Source organism: Prionailurus viverrinus, chromosome B3 (assembly GCF_022837055.1).
Source record: "Prionailurus viverrinus isolate Anna chromosome B3, UM_Priviv_1.0, whole genome shotgun sequence".
NCBI lineage: Eukaryota > Metazoa > Chordata > Mammalia > Carnivora > Felidae > Prionailurus > Prionailurus viverrinus.
Window position 1 is genome coordinate 55,284,857 of NC_062566.1, and position 21,070 is coordinate 55,305,926.

The window sequence follows — 21,070 nt, forward strand, 5'->3', positions numbered from 1 at the left end:
TCCCCATATCTTTTCTACCTTTGTCTACCCGATGTTCTCTGGCTTCCCTGGGTCCTGGAGCTGCTTCCAGTTATCAAAGACATCAAAATCAACGACAGTGCCAGGAGAAGCAGAGAGGTAGAAGCCAAGGTCCAGCAACTAAGCAATGTGTAGAGTCAGAAAAAGCCTAAGCCTCACGACAGCATCTGTAATGAACTTGATTTTATTGTTAGAGTTGGAGGCGGCTCCATTACAGCAGCTGGGAACTATAGCAGGGAAGTGTGGGGAGGAGCAGAGCACAGCAGCAAAGGGAGGGTGGGAGCTAGGAAGAACACAGGCCGGCTCATATTATTTTCCACACAGTCATTTGGCAGAGAAGCCGAGCCCTGACGAGTGTCTGGATTTCTCAGTCCGGCGATAGTCTGGCAGGGCTGCTCATTGGCTTGCTTGGGGAGAGGTCCTCTCCTGGGGTGGTTTCTTCAGCCTGTTTTCATCTTACTCAGTAGGAGTTCAGCTTTAGCTCAGCTTTGTCTCCCTCTTCCCTTCCTCTCATTTTCCCCAAGTTCTCTGGCATAGCCTCTACCTCCCAGATCCTCTGTCCAAGAGTTTAGGGCTGGAAAGGCAGCCAGTGTTCCCATTTCAGCTGCAGGATGGCATAGTGGAATGTTGGGGGGAGTCACACATTGCTGGGGTGTCAAATGTTGGGATGTCAGGCAGTGGCTTATTTTTAACCCATTACACACCAGGCCACAGCAGATGACCACATGCAGAGAAGCCAAGCAGGGGATGAAAAGGGATGAGGATAATTGGAACGGGTAGGTGAAAACGTCAAAAGGTCAGGGAGCTTGGAAGAATTCTGGGATTGGGGCTGGGCTCTCCTTGCCCCTCTTGTGCTGCCCAATAGGCCTGGTCTGGGCACAGCTCTGGGATGTGAATGGTATGAAGCAGGGGCTGGGAGGATAAGCAACTTTCTTCTCTCACCAGTCTGTTGGTCAAAAGAGCTTCAAGTTTTGTATTGAGACATTCAGATATGGTGGGGGGCAGTGGGACAGTATAGCAGTGGTTTACCCCTAGACCCCTGCTGGAACCCAGACCCCGGTGGGTAAGGGAATGGGAGATGGAGGAAGGGGCGCAGCTCTGGGTACCTTACTGACAGAATCCTGCCCCAGGTCACATAAATTATTACTGGAAATTCTTCCTTGGGTTGCTAAATAGAGATAAAGAGGTCCCTGGGCTTGGGGATATATGATCTCCCTCCATGAGGGAGGAGGTTGCTGAGACCCATCCTTCCTTCCCACCCAATACGAACATTTGGTAGTGTTAGGAGAGGGTGTCACTCCAGAGTTCTTAGGCATCAGATGACCTCCCATCCTAATTTCGTGCCCTCCCTCTATCCAATCCCTGTTGCCTTTGGTTTTGAAAATCCCGTTGGGTATGGATGAGGGGGAGGGACAACCTCTCCCATTTAGCCCAGCCCAAATTCCCACAACAAGACATCTCGCCCCGTCTCCCCCACCCCAGCTCCCGTGTCCCTCAACCCCAACGGACTCAGCAATAGCCATTCTCTAAGGGAGCTGGGGAAGCAGATTCCTGGGGAAAGGAGTGTGGTTCTTTCAGAACTCAATCTTGCAGGCTGGAAAGGACTCATCTTGCATGACCACGGTGCTGCTGCTAGCCAGGACCAGAACATTCAGTTGTTGCTGCTGCTCATGAGTCTGCTGGTACCATTCACGAGTCACCTCCGTGTCATGGGTAGGGATTAGAGTCACCTAGGAGGGAGACAAGACATGCCTGATGTGACATTATGAAGGGAAGGTAAGTGAGGGGGATGGGGCATCACACCTGATGGTCTAGGAAGTAGTCCCACTGCCCATAGAAAGGGTTCAGTACTTTTATGAATACAGACTGTGTTCCACTGAGTAAGCTTTGACCAGACCTCCTCCTTGGCATCCCTTGCCACTCACCTGAAGATTCTCCCCCCATTGGGCCTTGCCCTCCAGCAGGGCATCCAGCACAGCCCGGCTCGGCTCGCCATTGACAGGGTCATTCCCACTGACCACATAGTAGGATGCACGCACTCGACGGAAGAAGTCAAGGTCAGCAGTCTTGCCACTGCAATGATTCGGGATATAGGCGAGATCCACGTATACAGGGGAGCCAGAGCTGCCCTTGGAACCCAAGGCCGCTGTAGAGACAAGCCAGGACTCATTGGAGAGGTAAAGTAGACACTTTTAGCAATCTTCCACAGTTTCTCCTACTCCTGGAGTCTTTGACCATCCACACCCAACCCCAACCCACAATCTCTAACTTTTCATGTTATACTTACATGATCCTGCCTTGAGTCCATTGACTAGGCCTTTGGACATGGGGCTGTGTCCATCCTTTTCCTCTGCTGGGGTGACTTGGCTTGGAGTGCTGCGTGGTCGGGGTGGGACCCGGGATGCTCGATCTGCAGGCCCTTTACCAGGGGTGGGTGAGCGTTTTCCCCGAAGATCCAGACGCCGGGCAGGAGATGCTGGCTTGCCCCTGCCTGGGGCCCTGCGCCCTACTCTCCCCTGTGCTTTCTCCTTCTCACGTAGTTTTTCTACCCTTCCAGATTCTGAGCTGAGCCCCTCAGGGTCAGCCATGCACACATCAGGGCGAGGAGGGGATGGGCGGGGGTCTGGCTGAGGGATAGGGGGTGGGTCATGGCCAGGCCTGGGATGGTGAGTCCCACTGACCCCTCCAGCTTTGTCCACAGGCAGGAAGTCCCCATCTTCATCTGAGTCAAGAGCTGCCTCAGCTGTGATGGATGGACACTCCTCAGTTTCTGGTGGGACATCAGAATCTGATTGTGAGGAGCCTGAGTCACTGGCTGATGTTGGGGGTGTCTCATCAGCCACAGGGCACGGGCCCCCTGTGGCCCCTGGGCCCCCTGCCCGGCGCCGCCCTCCCCTCCCTACTAGCCGAGCATCTTCAGTTGAGAGGTCACCTTCATCTGTGGATTGGGGCAGAGGTGGGTTCAGAAAAGATGGGGAGAGTTCCCCTCGGTGCGGCCGGAGCTCAGCAGCACATCCCTGGGGCCCAGCCTCAACCTCAGGGGAGACACTTCTGGGTTGGCCTCCAGAAGCCCCTCCAGGGCACAGTGGCTGCTCAGGGGAAAGAAGTGTGTCAGGTCGGGAACTCCTCTCGGCCCCCTCAGGCCAGGCCCCACGTTCCCAGGCAGGGCAAGTCTCAGCTGCTTCTTTCTCAGCCTTGGCCAGGGCAGGGCCTGGGGGGTTGGGGCTGGTTTCAGTTGGGCCATTGGTGGCACAATCCCCAGAGGGACTCTGGAATGGGCTTGGCTTCTTGGTGGCAGCTCCTGTGCATTCCAGGCGGCAGGGCAGAGTGCTGTCATCCATGTCTCCAGGTAAGCTTGGAGCTGGAGCTGGGACCAAGTCCAGTGAAGCTGGGGGTGCTGGGCTCAGAGGAGTGAGGTCCCAGAGACTTTGGGCAGCTGGTTCCATTCCTGAGACCAGCTCTCCAGACCCCCGTTCTGCAGCCTCCAGGCCAGGAGGAAAGCGCTCAGCCACACTTGAAATCACAGGTGTGGTGGCCTCAGAGGAGGAGCCTTCAGACAGGGCTGGTGAAGCAGGTCTTGGCAGACTGGAGAGGAGAGGAGCCCCAGGAGAGCTGGGTGATGGGAGCTGGGGCAGTGAGGAGTCCAGGCTGGGGGCCTTGGTCACTTCGAGGTACTCATCATGCCGGGCTCTAGTGGGGGGACCCGGAGCCAGAGCCAGAGCTCGGTCCCCAGAGAAGGCAAGGGAGCCACAGGGTGCTGAGCGGGGTTCAGCAGGAGAGGGCAGCTGTGGGGGAGCTGGCTGCAATGAGGAGAAGCCAAAGGCTGAAGCAGGGAAGTCCAGGCTGGGTCGGGCAGGGCCCAGGTGTGAGTCCGAGGGAGGGCTGGTATGTGCCTCACTTTCAGGCCACAATGTAGGGGGCCCTGCAGGGATGGGGTGAGGGGGACTCGGGGACTCGGCCTCTTTCTCTGGCTGTTCCCGTGCTCCCTTCTCCAGCTCTGAGTCACTAGTGCTGTCATCCCAGTGACCCTGGCCTGATTCCTTGGGTGATGGGGTTCTCCTATCTGGGCTACAGCTCAGGATATTACCATTAAGAGAGGGGCTTGGGCCTTTGCTCAGGGGGATAGGAACACGGGGGGGCACTGCAGGTGGCGTGAGGCTGGGCTCCATACTCGGACCCGGCTCAGGCTCTTGCCTAGGGGGTAAAGTGGGTCCCGCCAGGGCTGCATAGCTAAAGGTTGGAGTGTCAGATTGGAGGCTCTTGGGTGAGACAGGAGATGAAAGCTCCTTCTCTGCAGATGGGTTTCGGCCAGCAGCCTCCTCCTTGGCTGAGATGCGTGGGGGCCAGTCCCCAGCTGCCCCAAGCGGAGGCTCTCTAGTGGGGCATGCAGGGCCAAGCCCAGTAAGCATCATCTGCTCATAGATGTCTGCGTACTGGAAACTTCTCTCATCAGGATAGGGTGTGGGCTCTCTCTGCTCAGGTTCTATCTGTTCGGGCTCCTTGGTGGGATGGCTTTCACTGGCCTCTGGAACCTTTGAGCTTTGAGGGCTGCTGCCAGGAGCCCCAGCCCCACCTTCTTCTTCTGTCTCCCCTTCAGCCTTGCGATAGTCCTTCCCCAAGGGAGAGTATGGCCCACCTTCCAACTCAGCTGCTGCCTCCTGTGCTGCAGCCACCACACTGTCATACTCAGTGGTGCCCCAGGAGAAGGGTGCAGGAGTGTGTGGTTCTGGGGCAGGCGTGGGGGGAGCTGGAGCTGGGGAGAGGGGTGCAGGGGGCAGGGGTCTGTCCTTGGGCACCCATGGTGGGATGTCAGCCAGCCATGAGGGGGTGGTGGGTTCGTTCCTCATGGGTAGCATGGGCTCAGGCTCTGGGATAGGGCTTTCTTGTCCAGGAGCTGGAGGAACCCTCTGTCCAACCACCTCAGGTGGGGAGGCTGGAGGAGAGATGATTTCAAAAGGGGAACGGGTCAGCTTGTCTTCTTCCTCTGGAGGCAGCCCAACTGGTGACTCAGCAAGCCAGCGCTCCACCTCCAGTCCCTTCTGTGGTGAGGGCTCCTGAAAACCCTTGAAGTCTGAGGCCCAGGGGCTCTGAGGCGTGTGCTCCAGTGGGGGCACTTCTTGTTCATCATCTGGCCCCTCATCAAGGAAAGTGCTCTCCCGCTCTTCTGTGTACCGTGGCCGGGCCCCCTGGCCATCCAGCTCATGAGGGAACCAGACCTTACGCTCACAGCTCAGCTCCCTCCAGTATGTGTCCTGTTCCAGGGCCACATCCTCTCTGCCCCTCCAGTACCTGTCCTCCTGCTCAGGAGATGTGTCCTCCCATGTCCGGGCAGGCTCTTTCTGTTCTCCAACTGGCTCATCTCTGGATGGAGATGTTTCTTGCCACTCCTGTACCACATCCTGCTCCTTCCAGTACTTCTCTCCCTGATCCGGGGCCTTGTCCTCATGCACTGGGCTCTCTTCCAGCCCCAGAACTTTGGTCTTCTCCGGCAGAGCTTCTTCTTCCTGTTGCACAGCCTTAACTTTTTCTGGAGATTTTTCCTCTAGGATCTTCTCCTTTGGTTTCATGGTTTTATCCTCCTGCACTGGGCTCTCCTGCTCCTGAGTTTTGTCCTTCTCTTCCAGAGCCTTATCTTTCTGTTCAGTGGCCTTATTGTTTTGTTCCAGGGCTTCATCCTTCTGTCCTAAGGCCCAGTATTTTTGTTCTAAGGCCTCATCCTTCTTTTCCAAGGCCTCCTCCTTCCGTTCTTGGGCCTTGCCTTTTTGTTCTGAGTCTATGTCTTTTTGTTCTAAGGCTTTATCCTTCTGTCCATGGGCCTTGTCCTCCTGCTCAGGGACTTCGTCTGTCTGTCCTAAGGCCTTGCCCTTCAGTTCAGGGACCTTGTCCTCTGGAGTCCTGTCTTTATGCTCAGCGTCTCTGACTTTTTGTTCTAAGGTTTCACCTTTTTCTTCTGGGATCTTGTCCTCCTGTTCCAGAACCTTGTCTTTTTGTTCTAAGTCTTTGTCTTTTGATTCCAGGGCCTTGTCCCTTTGTTCCAGGGCTATGTCCCTTTGTTCTAAGTCTCTGCCTTTTTGTTCTAAAGCTTTATCCTGCTGCTCTACAGCCTTAGTCTTCTCTTCCAGAGCCTTATCTTTCTGGCCAATGGCTGTATCCTTTTGCTCTACAATGTCATCCTTCTGCTCCAGAATTTTGTCCTGCTGTAAGACTTCATCTTTTGGTTCAGGTCCCTTGTCCCTCTGCTCTGGGGTTCTGTCTTTCAACTCTGGAACTTTACCTTCCCACTCCATGGCAATGCTCTCCATGGCAGGGCTTGGCAAAGACTCAGGACTCTTGGTGAGGGAGCTGTCAGGTGTCAGAATGTGTTCACCAGGGCTTGTGATCACACCAGGTGAGTGCTTCTCATCTCCCAACAATGTAGAGTGAGAGAAGGAGCTGGTAGGTAACTTTCCATCAGGGCTCTTATCTGTGATGTCTGCCAGTACAGAGTAACCAGTGGTCCCTTCTGTGGGAGGTGACAGTGTGGCTGCACAGGGTTCTGGAATAGATGTACGTACCAGGTGCTGAGAGGTGTCCTCAGCCTGTATCAGAGGCCCCTTTTCTTCCTTTCCAAGACTTAGTTCCCCAAACTGGAGGGTGCCAAGGCTTTCTGGAGAGAGCTGCTTAGAAGAGATATCCAGAGAGGTCTCCTTGCTGGGACTCTCTTCCGAGAGAGAAAGTGACTGGGTGTCTTCTGGAGATACCTCTGGCCAAAGGTCTTTGTGTAGGTGCTGCTCTGTCAGGCCACAGGGAGACCTGGGGATGGCTTCTTGGTTGGCTGTGTCTGGTGAGACCACACTGAGTACAGATACGGACTCTGCATCTTCAGGGGAGAGGCTTTGGTCAGGAAACTGGAGCACCCCATCTTTCTGAGTTTCACTAGATTCTTGGAGTGACGTTCTCAAATCTCTGGAAAGAGCTTCTGTTCCCAGAATTGGGCCTGTGGGCTCTCCTGCCTCCACAGTCTCAAAGACTATTGCTTTGTCCTGTTCTGGCAACAGCTGGATAGTGCAGCCTGTATGTTCTCCAACGATGCTGACAGGTGCTTCCTGGGCATGGGGGCTCCTGGGAGGAGGCACCTTTCCCTCCTCAAATGTGACCTCTTCAGGCCCTGTCTTAACTATCTCCTCTGCAGCATCTTCCTTGCCCATACCTGGTGTACTCCTAGTTCCTCCCCAGGAGCCTGCTTCCTGAAAGTCTTGGGGCTCAGACTTTTCTTCCACTGGGGACTGATGAAAGGGTGTGTGGGTGGCACTGGGTGGGCCAGATGGTGGAGGAGAGGCCATCTTCACTGTGCTGTCATCTGGGCTAAGGCAGCGCTCCTCCACTTCTCCAAGGACTGGTTCCCCTTGATGTAGGGTATGCCCAGGGACACCAAACACCGGGGTTCCAAACTGACTGGGAAGTTTCTCAGATATCTCTACATTTGTGGTCTCCTCCTCTTCCTCTTCCACGGCTCTCTCTCCAGGCAAGCCTCTCCCTACAATCTCTCCTTTCTTCTCTGACTCACCAGTCACAGAGAAATCCTCACAGGGTGGTGATTTGAAGCCCTTGTCTTCTTCCAGTGAAGAGGTAGGTGAGATGGTACCAGCTGATGGCACATAGTCCAAGCCCTGAGTGGCTTCAGTGCGGGATGAGGGGATGCTTGTAACTGTGTCGAGCAGCAGGGAGCTCTTGCCTGTCTCTTCTGTCTGGGGAGCTGTGAGTGAAGCCACAGATTGGTCCTCAGCCACGGATGTGGCAAAGGAAGAAAGCTTGTCGCATTCAGTGATTGAAGTGGCCGAGGACACATGTTCCTCTTCAGCCAGAGGGGCGGCCACCATGTTGGGGGGGTAGGTGAGTTCAGTCTCTGCTGCTCCATAGCCTTTGCTGGAGGTGACAGGAACAACACTGTCTGTAGGCTGGCTAGCCTCAAAGGGGCCAGGACCCTCAGGCTCAGGGAGGTCATAGGTACTTGTAGGAAATCTAGGTGGAGCTGGACGTTCCTCCGGCTCATCATGAATCTCCTCATCTGAGATGGTTTGCTCTGTCTCTGAGTAGCCAGGAATTGTCTCATCCTGGATGTAAGAGACATGCTCAGTGGCTCCTGCAGGTGTGGCCAGGCTGCTTAGGAATGATGAGGTTTCCTTCTCAGGAGCTTTGCCCTGGAGTCCTACTTCCCGGCCCCCGAGGGCCTCCCTGATCCTTGGAGTTGCCTTCAAGGCTTCCTGCATATGCTTTTGGTAAAAACCTTCAGCCTTTGTCTCTTCCTCTTCCTCCTCATCTGAAGGGTGCACCTCCTCCATTTCTTCTAACTCAGCCTTCTCTATCACATCCTCCTTTACCTCAGGTTCACTTTCCTCTCTGGCTTCTATTTTATCAGGGAGCCTCTCTGCTTCCTTCTGCTTCTTTTCCTCCCAGGTATCTTTCTCTTCCTCTGTTTCAGCCCCAGAGTCTGGGCCTCTATCCTTGCTACCTTGTTCTTCAGGGATGTCTGGGACAATCTCTTTCTCCTTCATCATAGGCTCTTCTTGTTCCAGCCGTGGAACAGAGGGTGGTATCTCCTGGCCGGTTGTGCTTGGGGGTCCCTCCTCTGCAGTGTCTGGAGGGAGTGGTTTCTCTCCTAGTCCTAGGTCCCTTTGTTCAGCCAGCAACCCTCTCTCCTCACGCTTCATCTCCTCAAAGTCCTGTGTGAGATCCTCTGGTGAAGATAGAGCCAGCTCCCTGTGCCCACTGACTGTTGGAGGTGGTACAGCCCCCTTCTGGGCTGGGGGTGTCCGGGGCTCAGAGGACAGCTCCTTCTCCCCACGGGCAGCCCGACTCTTGTCCACTTTGGCCCTGCTAGGGGCCTTGGCTTTGTAGAGGGTCTTACGTACCTCAGGGGTAAAGGGCTTCAGGTCTGGCTTGGAAATTTTCTTGACCTCAGGTTTGGTATCTTTCCTCTTCTCCTCTTTCTTGGCATCCTTCTTCTCCTCCTTCCTTCCTTCATCCTTCTTGAGCTCCTTCCTCTCCTTCTTGATCTCTTTTTTCTCTTTGTCTTTTTTCTCTTCCAGCTTTGAGATCTTTTCTTTTAGGTGCTTCTTCCCTACCTTGTCTTTTATCAGCTTTCGCTTCTCTGCCTTCAGTGCCTCACTTGACTCTGTCCTCACCCTTTCAGGCTTGGTAGGCTTCTCTGGGGGCTTCTCAGATGACTCTTTTACTTTTTTCTCTGTCTTGGCTAACTCCTTGGCTAGTTCTGAGCGGGCCTCCTTGGCTCCCTCTTCAGCCACCTCCTCCCGTTTGGCCAGCTTGCTTACAGCTGTCTTGGCAGTGGCCTTGAGGCTCTCCTTGCTGTCAGCCCGCTGTTTGATTTTGCTGGGTTTGAGGTTGGCAGGCACAGCCCCAGAGGCCAAGTCTTTCTGTGTAGCCACAGGGTACCGCAGGAAGTCCAGGTGCCGAAGCTTTTCCAGGCCCTCCAGGATCTTGTTCTGGGGTGCGTTCCCTGGAAAAAGCACACGTACAATCTTCTCAGTGGGATTGGCTGGTAGCCAGACAACCAGAGCCGTGATAGAAGTCAGGTAGGGCACTGAGATCTCAGCCTCCTTCCCATTAGCCAACACAATGCCTGTCTTAGCTTTACTATTGCCTGCCCACTTTTGCATGAGGAACTGCATCTCTTTGCTGTCCTTGACAGGGTTGAGGACATACATGTCCAGCCGTCCTACACCCATCTTGTGGAAGAGGGTCAGTGGCTCAATGGTGTTGCTGACCACACGGTACAGAGGTTCGGCCTGGATGCCCAGGCGGTTTAGGTGTTGCAGAGTGAGGCAGGCCTCCTCAATGCTGCGCTTGGCTTTCCGGGAGGCATCAGGCAGCCGCAGCTTATCAGGCACATTGAAGAAGACAACTCCAAGCTCAGGGGAGATGAGGTTCTTCACCCAGTCACTGTAGCTGCTGGAGCCCTGGGACTGCTCCTCTTCCAGTTCTGCCACTTTGCGCTGCAGGAGTCCATTGATGCCTGGCAGGTTATCTGCCCCAATGTGTGTGAGCAGCACTGAGTCAATGCGGTCCAGGTGCCGCACCAGCTTCCAGAAGCAGGACTTGCGATCAGAGCCACCATCCACCAAGATGTTGAAACCATTAACGGCAAAGAGGGCAGAGTCTCCACGGCCACCCGGGAAGATATAGCAGCAAGGCTTAGAGAGTTTCAGGAAGCCCCCTGAGGTGGGGGGCTCTAGCAGGTCAAAGGGAGATGGCACATCCACAGTCTCAGAGACGTACTCGGAGAATTCAGCCACACCATCCATGGTGGGCAGTGTGGGCTCAGGGTTTAGTCGGAGGTGCAGGGTCTCTTGGGAACTGGATAGTCCCAGGTGGCTCCAGTCTCCCTCCCCTAAGCAGGAAACGGTGAGGAAGGCCTGGATTCCAGGGTCTCTATTGCTGAGCAATTGGGCAATCTAGAGGAATGGGAGATGAAAGGCTGATCAGGTCAGGTAAACAGCTGGGGTTGCCTTAACCCAACTCAGATTCAATCTGCTAGTCTCCACCTCTTTGCGAGGTGATCACCTCCTATTTTTCCGCCAGAGTTCCCAACCTTCAAGCAACATGAGATTTCCCATCCTTGGATCCCTCCCCACAGCCCCAGTCCTACCCCAGTTTTCATTCCTCCCAGACTCAGACATGGCACTTACCTCTGGATTGTGAAGGACCTGGGCAAAGTTCTGATAAGAATAGGTGCCACTCTGTAGGATAAGGTCTCCCCCGGGCTCTAAACTTTGCCCACTCAAGATCAGTAGTTTGTGAGCTGATTGACTGCTAAGGAGATGGTGAACCTATAATGGAAGGACAAGAGTGGTCATGGATGTGGGAAACTCAGGGAAGGGCACTGGATGTTCCTGGTTCCCCTTAGTACTGCAAAGACATGCTCCCCACTAGTAGGCCCACAACACCTCCAGTGTAAGGCTGGGGATCATAAAGCAGCCTAGATGGTTCAAAGCCAAGTCTGGGAATTCTTGGCCTTTCAGCAGTAGTACTGGCAGGGGTGGGTTACAGCACTTCCAACAAGCCCTTGTGGCAAGGCACAGGCCCTGGCCTTACCTCAGAGCTGATGCTGTCGGCACTGGGGTTTACCAGGATGACAGTCTCAAGGATCTCACTCTGGTGGCAGAGGGTCCTCTGGCCTGAGGGAGAGATGCAGGATTTTGTATTGAAGAGAGTGGGTATAGTAAAAGGGAAGAGGCATTGTGTGGGAAAGGAGAGAAAAGAATGTACAGTCAGAAAATGGAGCTGAGGGGAAAGGAGGCTAGCAATCCTTAGATCCTGCCACTTTGGATACTGCTGAGTAAGGTCTAGGAACTGGCTCCTCCAGCCCTTCCCTGTCAGGGTTTCCTCCTCCCTTCACCCACACTGACTTCTCTCCTCCCTTCATCTGCCACACCCTCTGCCTGCTCAGTCTGGTACCCCCACCCCCTCCGCTTGAAACTCCTGCCTCAGGCTGCCCTATTGACAAGAAGCTTTTGTCCCTCTAGAGCACTAAGCTCCTGGTGCTGCCTGGGGATGGGGGGCTCAGCTGGAGGGAGGGCTCCTGGGGTTGTGATGCTTACTCAGCTCTCTCCTCACTAGCCTGCCTCTGCCCTGGGCTTTCACGCCAGTAGAGTGCCTGGAAACATGGAGATGTGCACTTTGCAGTGTCTACAGACTCCCCATCCTCCTTTCCATTCCCCATCCAAGGCCAGAATTCCCATTTTCCAAAAGACTGTTTCTATTTATCTGAACCCTTGGGTTTTTACAATTCAAAGATCAGAAATAGGAGTATAATTTCTTGTTCTGTTCTCTAGTTCTTCAGAGGCCAAGCCTGAGCTCACAAGCATGCACACAATCATGCTGTTCCCACCACCAAAGGTTACAGCTCCCTCTCCCACCTCACCTCCATATTCCCAGGCACAAGAGAGGCCTGGTACACTGCCCCACAACCCATCCCTTGTGAACAGTTTCTTCTCTCATCCTTGCCCCTCTCCTATGAGCCCTCTGCGATGGAGATGGGAGTTAGGGGTCCACAAACAAGACACAAATAAGGAAGGAGAGATTCAGAGTGTTCCCCAGGCCATGGAGAAAGATAAAACAGCCTCAAATGCCCTGTCTGCTTCCCTCTTGCAGACTCACATGAAACACTGAGCAATGCAGCAAAGAAAGAAAGTGGCAGGTTACAAGATAATGGAGGATGCTGCCATCCCCTGCTCCTGCCCTTCCTAACTGCTGCAACACAGCGGCGTTACCTTGCAGAAAGAGAGTTGAACAGATGGCCCGGGAGTGAGCTGTCTGAAAGATATTGGTGGGAGTGCTCATAATCTGTCCCCTAGACCCTCTTCTGTGATCCAGCTCTTTCCTCTTTCTGGGGCTTAGGCATGAGGAGCCTGGGGCCAGGGCCTTTGTTAAGAGGAAGAATCAAAGTGCCAGGATCAGGCAAATCTGGCAGCAGAGGGCTGCACTTGCAGCTGCAGGGGAAATGAACTGTAGATGTGTCCGAAGAACAAACCTCATAGTGGGTGGGTGGAGCCCAAGAAGAGTTCAAGGGTTCTCTTCTATTAATTTGGGAACTGTGGGAAGCTTTGAGGTCAGTTCAGAGGATGAGAACCACCTTAGAGACAGGCTGGGGCAGCTCTTGGGCAGATGAGGGGTATCAAGGTTCAGGGAAGGGCCAGGCTAGCCCTAGGCTAGTCATAAGTAGTTCAGATTTAAAAGGGCAAATCCTACCCTACCCGCGACATATACACACAAGGTCACACATTCGAGCTAGAATGGTCTGAAAGAAGAAATCTGTGGTACAGACTGATTTGTTTTCTATTTACCACTCTTCCTCCACCAGTTGACCATTCCTCACAGTCCCTCGTGTATAACTACTAGACTTCTCTGATTCCAGTTAATGTCTTGGTGAAAGACCTTGTTCTTCACCCATGTGCTCTCCAGTTCTGACTGGCAACTACATGGTCTATATCATGCACCCTTTTGAGGCCTAGGAGAAAGCCCTATTTCTCTTTTCTGCTCCCCCAGCAATCCCACTGAAAGGAATTGACTTGTTTTTCCTTTTTCTTTCATATGAGGCAGGGACACTTCCCCTTGGCCAGTGATGCTGTGGGGGTGGCCTGGGCCGCCAACGCTGAGCAGGCAGGAGGGCAGGTGTCTCCGCAGTGAGGCAGAAGGGGAGGGGGGGCCGCTTGGGCAGCTGCAGTTTGCCGCAGTGTGTGAGTGTGTGTGAGTGTGCGCGCTGAGCTCAGGCTCCAGCTCCGCCCCCACCCCCCACCCCAGCATGACAAGTCATTTTCTTGGCTGCCTCTGCATGGGGGGTGAGGAGGGGGGGACACAAGAGAGGGAGAAGAAACTGGCGCCTCTGTTCCAGAGCCCCCATCTTGGGAAGAGAAGCGGCGATGGGGTGGGGGTGGGGTTGAGACTTGGAACCTGTGGGTTTGACAGGACTGGGAATGCGGGGCAGCTGGCTGCCGGGGAGGGAGTGCTCTCAATCTCCCGAGTGGCCTCTCAATCTCCAGAGGGAGCCAGAAGCGGGGGGCTTAGAGTCCCAGTCTCAAGCCGTTTACAGGGAATGGGGGGTGGGGGGTGCCGCTGCAAATAGGTTGGTCTATGAAGAGGCGCGTGCCACGTCTTAGTAACCCTTTCTTCCCTTTTTTTCCACAGTGTCCCCCACCTTGCCTTACTTGGCAAAAACTCGCTATCCCGCTCACCCCCAGCATTGGAGCAGCTGAGCAATCCAGCAGCTGACACCAGAGACCCTCCCATTAGGCGCATTCCCATAACATCCGCCTTTCCTTCAGATTCTTCTGCCTCTGCCCAAAGACATAGCCCCCAAAGTCCTCCAGCACCCCGGGCTACCAGGCAGAACCAGAGACACCACCCTCTGCTACTGCCCCTAGGCTGATGTCTCCCAACCCAGCCCAGCCTGAGAGGTGGACTGTCACAGTCCCGGCCCCACTGGCCTCTGCCTGGTCCTGGGTCCAAGCTGACCCCACAGCCAGTAATGTTCATCTTTTCTCTCTGTCCCCCCAGTCTGCCCACCCTGCTGGGCAAATTCCAAACACACAAGATTAGGTATCAACTCCTTTCCCGCTACCCCTACCACAGCATTCCCCTATCCCCATGCAAAGCCCTTTGGTTTGGTTCTTACCCTGGGGTGTGGGCGGGAGCCCCTCATGGAGGCGGCAGCTCCGGCCTCAGCCGGCAGCTTCAGGGAAGAGTCTGCCGCACTTGGGGTGGGAGTGGGGGGGGGGGGCTTGATGGGGAGGGCGGCGCCTGGGCGGGGAAGAGGGGCTGGTCCATGACGAGGCACTGGAGACTTAACTGTTTATTTGCCTTCACAGTGTCAGTGCTCTGATGCTTCTGCTTGGCTGGGGGGGGGGGGCGGGGGGGGTGTTGCTGAGGAGTTGTCTAGTAAGTCAAAGAGCCACGGTGGTCTACAACGGCCCATAAGGCCCTTCTCCCCTCAACACTGCTTCATCAAGAAATGCCCTTTTAGCATCAGCCAAAAGACCAAAGTCCTGTGCTATGACACACTGCAGGGATACAGGAGGTGTGGGCTGCCTGGGCCCTCCCCCTTCCCTCAGGAACCATCTGCCGCCTCTCCCCTGAGACCCAGGGAATGACCTTCAATCCCTGGAGGAGCAGGAGACAAAGGGGTTGGGGACCTGAAAGAATGGAATAAAAGTGAGGGGACTGCTTGAGATGAAGGCTGGGGATGGGGTGGTGAGCACTGTGGGCTTTTGAGCCACATCTGCAGGAACCAGGGAGGGTAGAAGTCTCATTTTAGGTTGCAGTGTAGGTTGAAATTCTGGAGTAGACACATGGTCCCTAGCCCTTCTGAGTGGGGCACAGGGACTCTGGAAGCTGCATGTAGTTCTGTGTCAATGCAACACAGCACAGTAACCACACTAGCACTGATACTTGGAATTCTTGGGTCTTTAGATCTGAAGAGGCTGGGCGCTTTCTGCTTTTCAGTGAGAGAATTAAAAATGACCAAGGAGGATCACCAGGGCCCCAGGCCCAAGTGAGATTTTTTTTTTTTTTAACTATAGGCCAATTATTAAGTGCAACATAAAGTACTCTTTGGATCAAAAAAAAAAATCTTATGACTTCGTAGGGTATTGGGTCCCTGTGCTCTCCTTTTCTCTGCACTTTTCTATTTCTCTCTCTGATGTCTCTTATCTTACACTAACTTAATCCTTCCATTGTTGGCTGTTTCCCTTAGTCTCTACCTCTGTTTCAGCACTCAAAAGACTCAAAGGGACCATCTTGAGAACTCTAGCATACAGTTCCAACCCAGTGATGCTCATGCTCCCATAGAGTCCTTCCCTGCCCTCTTCTCTTCCATCAACCCTCCCCAGTTCTGGCCAACTCCTAATGCCTTCCACACATTGACATCCACCCACTCAAACCCCAGCACCAGCCCCACCCCTGCCCCAGACTGCCAAAAACTGCTTTTGAAGGTCAGAGAAGCCAAAATAGTCTCTGCTCTCAGCATCCCCCCTCCCCCCCTTAACTGTAGCCAGAGGAGAGGAGGAGCTGAGTCACCAGGACTGGAGGGGGGGCAGGGAGGAACAGAGGAGGAGGAATCTTTGCTCAGATCCGGAGATGCAAAGCAGCAACATGGCAACAGCCCCATTTGGATTGAGGAGGCCATCTGCAGAGATACACAACACAAACCAGGCTGAGTTCTGAGCATCACAAAAGGAAAACACTTCCCTTCGGCAACTTCATATTTTGTATTTCTTCCCACTTCAAATCTTCTATCTCCTATCTGCTTTCTAGGGCTCTCTGAAGTGTGCTAAGAGGGAAACTTGAGTAGACATTTGGCTAGAGACAAAATAACATTTCCCAGCCAATGCAGAGCCCCCTTATTCTCAGCTGCTACCCCTAAGGGCCACACCCTGGGCATTGTTCCAACTCACACTGGAGTTTTCCTTCAACCCTCACCCTCTGAACAGCCACCCACCACAACTGCCCCTCCACCTGCTGTGTTCCTAGGCTCTGCTGCAATGAAATGGTGAGATGCCAAAGAGAGGCCTGAGCTCACACATAAAACGCGACTAGAAGTCCTGGATTTGAGACCTGACTCTACCAATTTATCGGTCATGCCATTAAACAAGCCACTTAACCTCTCTGAAAGCTTGCTTCCTGAACTATAAAATGAGTATAGTATTAATACCATCATCTAATAATGCAGTGAGGAATGAATGGCATAAAAGATGAAAAAGCGCTTCATTCCTAGAATCCTAACCCTGCAGCGCACAAATGCCACTGGAATTTTGTCTCCTTTTTGTAGACTTATGATCAGAATCAAATTGAGATTAAAACCAGAATCTCAGACCAGACCAACTCTAGAGTACCCCCTAGCTCCCAGGTAAACCCAAAGCTGGAGGTGCCTGTAGGAAGTTAAGTACTTTCATGTTCGCTGCTTTCCCGGTTCAGACAGCAAGGCAGAACCCCAAGTTGTAGGGGCCAATGAACTACTGTATTAATTCACAACGGCTTTCATGTTTGCAGAAGGAACAGAAATACCACTTTTAGAGCACATTAATGTTAGTGGAGACTCACACAGAAGGCCTACAAATTGATCCTTCAGTGTATGTTTCTTAGAGTCTTAGAATATCAATCATCAATTATAAATTAGGAAAGTCTCTCCCTTTCCTATAGGTGCTCAATAATAAAAGTATCAGAGTGTTGTTTAAACTCAGTTTTCCACTGTCCTAATAGTTTCTGGGTCTGTTTCATAATGCTTGGAAGCTCCAGATTTTCTGCAGGATTAGAAAGTTAGGCTCCAAGTCACCACTGGAGACTACCTGGCTCAAAATTCACCTTGGAAAGCTTTACCAGATTTGACCACTAGAAGGAGCTGGGCCACTGACACTCCATCAGTGGGTCCTTGCTTTTCTGTGTTTGAGTGAAGACTGGAGAGTGGATAGGAATGATTGCACTTGCCCTGACACTGTAGGATACGTATTTGTCCCTTTTCTCAGCCTTTTGTCCCAGGGTCGAGGAGAGGTGAGAGGGATGGTTGCCTAGCCTGTGGATTGGGCAGAAAGGATTAAGCCATACCATATCCCCTTGAACCCATCACCGCAGCCTGGTTCCCTTTGCTACTTGGCAAATGGGAGGCTGAAGGGCGGGGCAGTGTCTGCAGCTGCTTTGGGCTGACTGTTGTTTGTGGGGACAGCTGAAAGAAGAGCCAGCAGGGGTGGGGCTGTGGCTGTCTTGAGCCATGTGGGTTTTTCCAGGAAATTCTCCACTGTTCTCCAGGGACATAGGCCACCATGAAAATGTCCAAACCTTAAAAAAAAAAAAAAAATCCAGTAGACTAAAGTGAGCCCTGATCTTAGGAGTATGGTCCTAGGCCCCTGAAGGACGCCATGGCGAAACTGATTATAAAGATCAAGTAGGTGTTTATATATTAGTGGTTATTTCTGAGAAATGCCTGAGCATAACTATGCATCTATCTGTAAGCATCTTTCCAAGCATCCCTGAATGTTAATCTGAAGAATGGCTAAGCATTTTGCTTTAAGTTTTCTTCATTCTTACACCATTCCAGAACGCGGCCTACTCTTAAGTTTCTGTGGCCCAAAGGACAAAATTAGAGAATTCAGTGTGAATTGTTAACATCAGCACATACCCACCAAACTTCAATTCAGTCATTAATTTTATCCACTGTCATCCCCTTATCCAGCTTGCACCAGAGATGGTAGGAGTAATAAATGGCAAAACTGTCGATTTTCAATCATCAATGCTAATGGAGGAAGCCATGACATGAATAATTCTAAACAGAAGGCAGTCTCAAAACAGTGAGTGGCTAGCTTCACAGGAAGCCAGTCACATCAAAGAGATGCCAGCTTCACATTTTTAAAAATGCTGCACATATTCCTAAGATAATGGAACATCAGTCATATTAACCCTCTCATCTCCTCTCTCTAGGAACGTCTCTAGAAGAGTCAGTGATCAGGGAAATGACTAAAAATGTGGCAGTTAGCAGGAGGAATAGGAAGAGAAGGGTTGGTGATTACCCACTACACTGGATAATTGAGACTTATCTGTATAAGATAAGAATTCAGTCATTTGGTGGCAGTGACTGTTGAGTTGGATGGATTTTATTTTCCATAAAGGCACTGGCACATGGATTGGTGTGTCAGCATTTACCGATAGCATGACCAGATGCCCAACACTTTTAGAGTGGGATATAGGCCTTTCTGCAGTCTCCCCACAGATACTGCCATGGAATGACATTGCCTGAAATATTTTCTCAAATTCCTAACTCATTTCTCCCACTCAGCAGAATGGGAAATTGAATCCTGTGGACTTGGATTTCGGAGCCAAACCTCAGAGTGTGACTATCTCTTGTAGCGGCAATCCAGGAGACCCTGCTTCAACCCTGGATTTCATGGTGCTCATCAGCTTTTAGGACCAGGATTCTGCTCTGTTCTCAAGAGCTGTTGGATGACCCAAAGGAGGAACAAGGAATCCTGAAACCTGGAGGGTGGGGCTGTGTAGACTGAGGGAAAGGTGCTAAGCAAAGATCCGGGAAGGTAACTGGGGCACTCACAGGTCTCTATAAAGGGAAGCAAGGAGGCTAGGATATACAGAAAGAGGAACACACACACAAAAAAGAGTGGATTTTTGCATGGGAGATGATTAATCACTCAAGAGAAGTACCTCATTCCCTTAGTGCATGTCAACAGCTGTCCATAAACCACCCTCTTGTCAGGTAGAAATTCTGTTCTCCAGGCTCCCTCCACCATCATATCATGTGTATGCAAAGAGTCCTGGGTATGCGGAGGATAGCCTCCTAGCTTTCCAACTTTCCCCTCAGTAGTCCCTCCCTTCTGCCTGACCCAAACCTCCCACAAAGCCAGCTCTGCCAGGGAGACTGGACCTCTAACATTCTGTAACCAGCCCTCACCCCAAGAACTTGAGACAAATGACACTAGTCCTAACCTTTGACCTCGGAGGAGAAGTGAGCTAGGTGCCGGGTAATGAAGAGTCTCAATTGTTGGTTCAAGTCAAAGGATGATAAGTCAATGTTCCAGGAGAGAATCCCTGTGAGAGAGAGAGAGAGAAAAAAAAAGAGAGGGCTCTAGATAAGGTCAATGGGGATGGACTTAGGGGAATACTTCCAAGCTCATGAGGACAGGGAGAGGATAAGGATTGCCATGATCAGCCTCAGTGACGTCTTTAAGAAAGGTGGCTAGTGCCTATGTCTATTTCCCATCCTGTGTCTTTCTTGAGCTTTGCCTGAGCCAGAGAAAGAAGGGCAGAGGTTAGGCTAAACTTGGTCATTAATGAGTTTGTATGTAGTAATTTTCTTGCAGAATTGCCCAATTGTGATAGAAGTGACACTCAAGGGCCAGTTCCCAGATACTGGGGGCTGCCTTCTTGGTCTTTACAGCTAAATAGTATTCTAGTCTCTCCTTCTATGCCCCCTCTTTGCCTCCACCCCTCCGCGGCTTGCTTCCACCCGCAGGTGGCTCCGCAGCACTGCGCCACAGGCAGGCAACTGGAGAGGGAGGTGAGGGCTGAGGAGATAGTGGCCACGAAGGTCACTCTCTCAGGTTTACCGCTGGCACTGAGAGATTTGAGATTTGTCTGGGACGTTCAGAAAGCACACTGTTCCTGTTCAGGGACCTAAAGAAGAAACTAAGGTAGGAACATGGACTCTCCAGGGGATGGTAAGGACTTTCAAGACATCCGACCCGAGACACTGCGGGTGGGAGGGGTGTGACCAGAGTGGCCCCAGGGACTGTATAGAGCTCCCCTGCCTCAGGGAGATTGCGGAACGCCTTGGGGTGTACGGGAGGGATGGGGAAAGAGAGATGTTAGTAGCTAGAGAGGCTATGCACGACATGGAAGATGCAGGTGACATGCACTGATGATTCAGATTAACAAGGGAGGGCAGATCTCAGGAAGTGCAACCTAGGGATGGAGAATGCAGACGTACACACAGATGGCGGAAAAGCACGGGATGGAGGATGCCCCGAGCACAGCCAGGACAGCGGCTCACCTTGTTCAAGGTGGGCCCGCACGGCCCTCAGCTGACTCTCTGTACCAATATCGCCGATCACGATGAGCAAAGAGTGTTTCCGCAGGTCCCAGCGTGCTGCCGCCACTGCGGCTCCGGCCTCGCACAGCGGCTCCGCGGGGTTCTGAGCTAGCGGAGCGCCGGGGCTTCGGAGCCCCAGCCCGGGACTTGTCTCCATGGCAACGCCGCTAGGCCGCCCGGGCCCAGCCTCGGTCTCCATGGAAACTCCTTTGGAGTGCTAGGCCGGCAGCGTCCGCTGCAGGCAGAGTGTGCGCCGTTCTTAAAGGCCGGCGGCAAGAACCGTTCATTGGCTGCTGCCTGTCAGGGGGTGGAGCTCTGGCGCCGCAGGGGCAGGGTTGGGGCAGCGACGCTCCGGCCTTGCGGACTCCCTTGGTCTTGGGGTGGTGGCCGCCCGCGTCAGCCCCCGCTCGTTTTCCACGGGGAGCGCCCACTCCGACTTGGGCAGGGGTGGGGCTCTGAGGGACCGGGTGGAGGGGCGAGTCGATTGCCTTGGCGCCGGAAGAAGCTTCTAGTTAGGATGTTTCCCGGATAAGTACTGTCTGGCAATTCCGCAGCCTGGCCCAAACTGAGGGGAGCCATATTGTCCCTCCCTGTCTCCCAGTTTATAGCGTTGTCTCCATCTGTGCCGCTGTATTATCATTATCTGGTGTGGTTTTTTTCCCCCTTTTTCTTTTTTCTTTTCTTTTCTTTTCTTTTCTTTTCTTTTCTTTCTCTTCTTTCTTTCTTTCTTTCTTTCTTTTTTCTTTTCTTTTTTTCTTTCTTTCTTTTTTTTTTTTTGTCACTGCCTGCCAGGGTCCTAGATTCCATCCTCGGTTTACTTGTCCTTATTGCCCCAGGCCCTGGGAATGCTCAGGAAGGCTGCGCAGTACTGGAGGGACAGAATGACCTTCCAGCCCAGAGTCCCTGGTGAGTTGTTATTCCGAAGATAGTGGTTGGCTAGTCTCCATCTCTGCTGAGTGCAGGACTCCA

At 52.9% G+C, this 21,070-nt stretch overlaps 1 protein-coding gene across 3 annotated transcripts; it reads right to left on the reverse strand.

Annotated features, from left to right (window-relative positions):
• Nucleotides 1-186: 186 nt before the first annotated feature.
• Nucleotides 187-20,562, reverse strand: MAP1A (microtubule associated protein 1A). Of its 3 annotated transcripts, XM_047861194.1 has the most exons (7): nucleotides 20,063-20,562; nucleotides 19,000-19,101; nucleotides 11,110-11,192; nucleotides 10,704-10,844; nucleotides 2,306-10,469; nucleotides 1,944-2,164; nucleotides 187-1,748 (listed from the first exon to the last, which is right to left on the reverse strand). In XM_047861194.1, the coding sequence occupies exons 1-7, from the start codon at nucleotides 20,298-20,300 to the stop codon at nucleotides 1,593-1,595; spliced, it is 9,105 nt and encodes a 3,034-aa protein (XP_047717150.1). In that variant the 5' UTR covers nucleotides 20,301-20,562; the 3' UTR covers nucleotides 187-1,592. The 3 variants fall into 3 exon arrangements, with proteins under 3 accessions (XP_047717150.1, XP_047717151.1, XP_047717152.1); XM_047861195.1 differs by lacking the exon at nucleotides 19,000-19,101; XM_047861196.1 differs by lacking the exons at nucleotides 19,000-19,101; nucleotides 20,063-20,562 and adding an exon at nucleotides 14,189-14,234.
• Nucleotides 20,563-21,070: the final 508 nt, after the last annotated feature.

Excerpts from the sequence above, each read along its gene's own strand:
- MAP1A (XM_047861194.1), bottom strand. The coding sequence starts at position 20,300 with ATGGAGACCGAGGCTGGGCCCGGGCGGCCTAGCGGCGTTGCCATGGAG. Across the intron at positions 19,102-20,062 it reads GCGGGCCCACCTTGAACAAG|GGATTCTCTCCTGGAACATT; the intron begins GTGAGCCGCTGT and ends TCTCTCTCACAG. Across the intron at positions 11,193-18,999 it reads CTTCTCCTCCGAGGTCAAAG|GCCAGAGGACCCTCTGCCAC; the intron begins GTTAGGACTAGT and ends TCTCTCCCTCAG.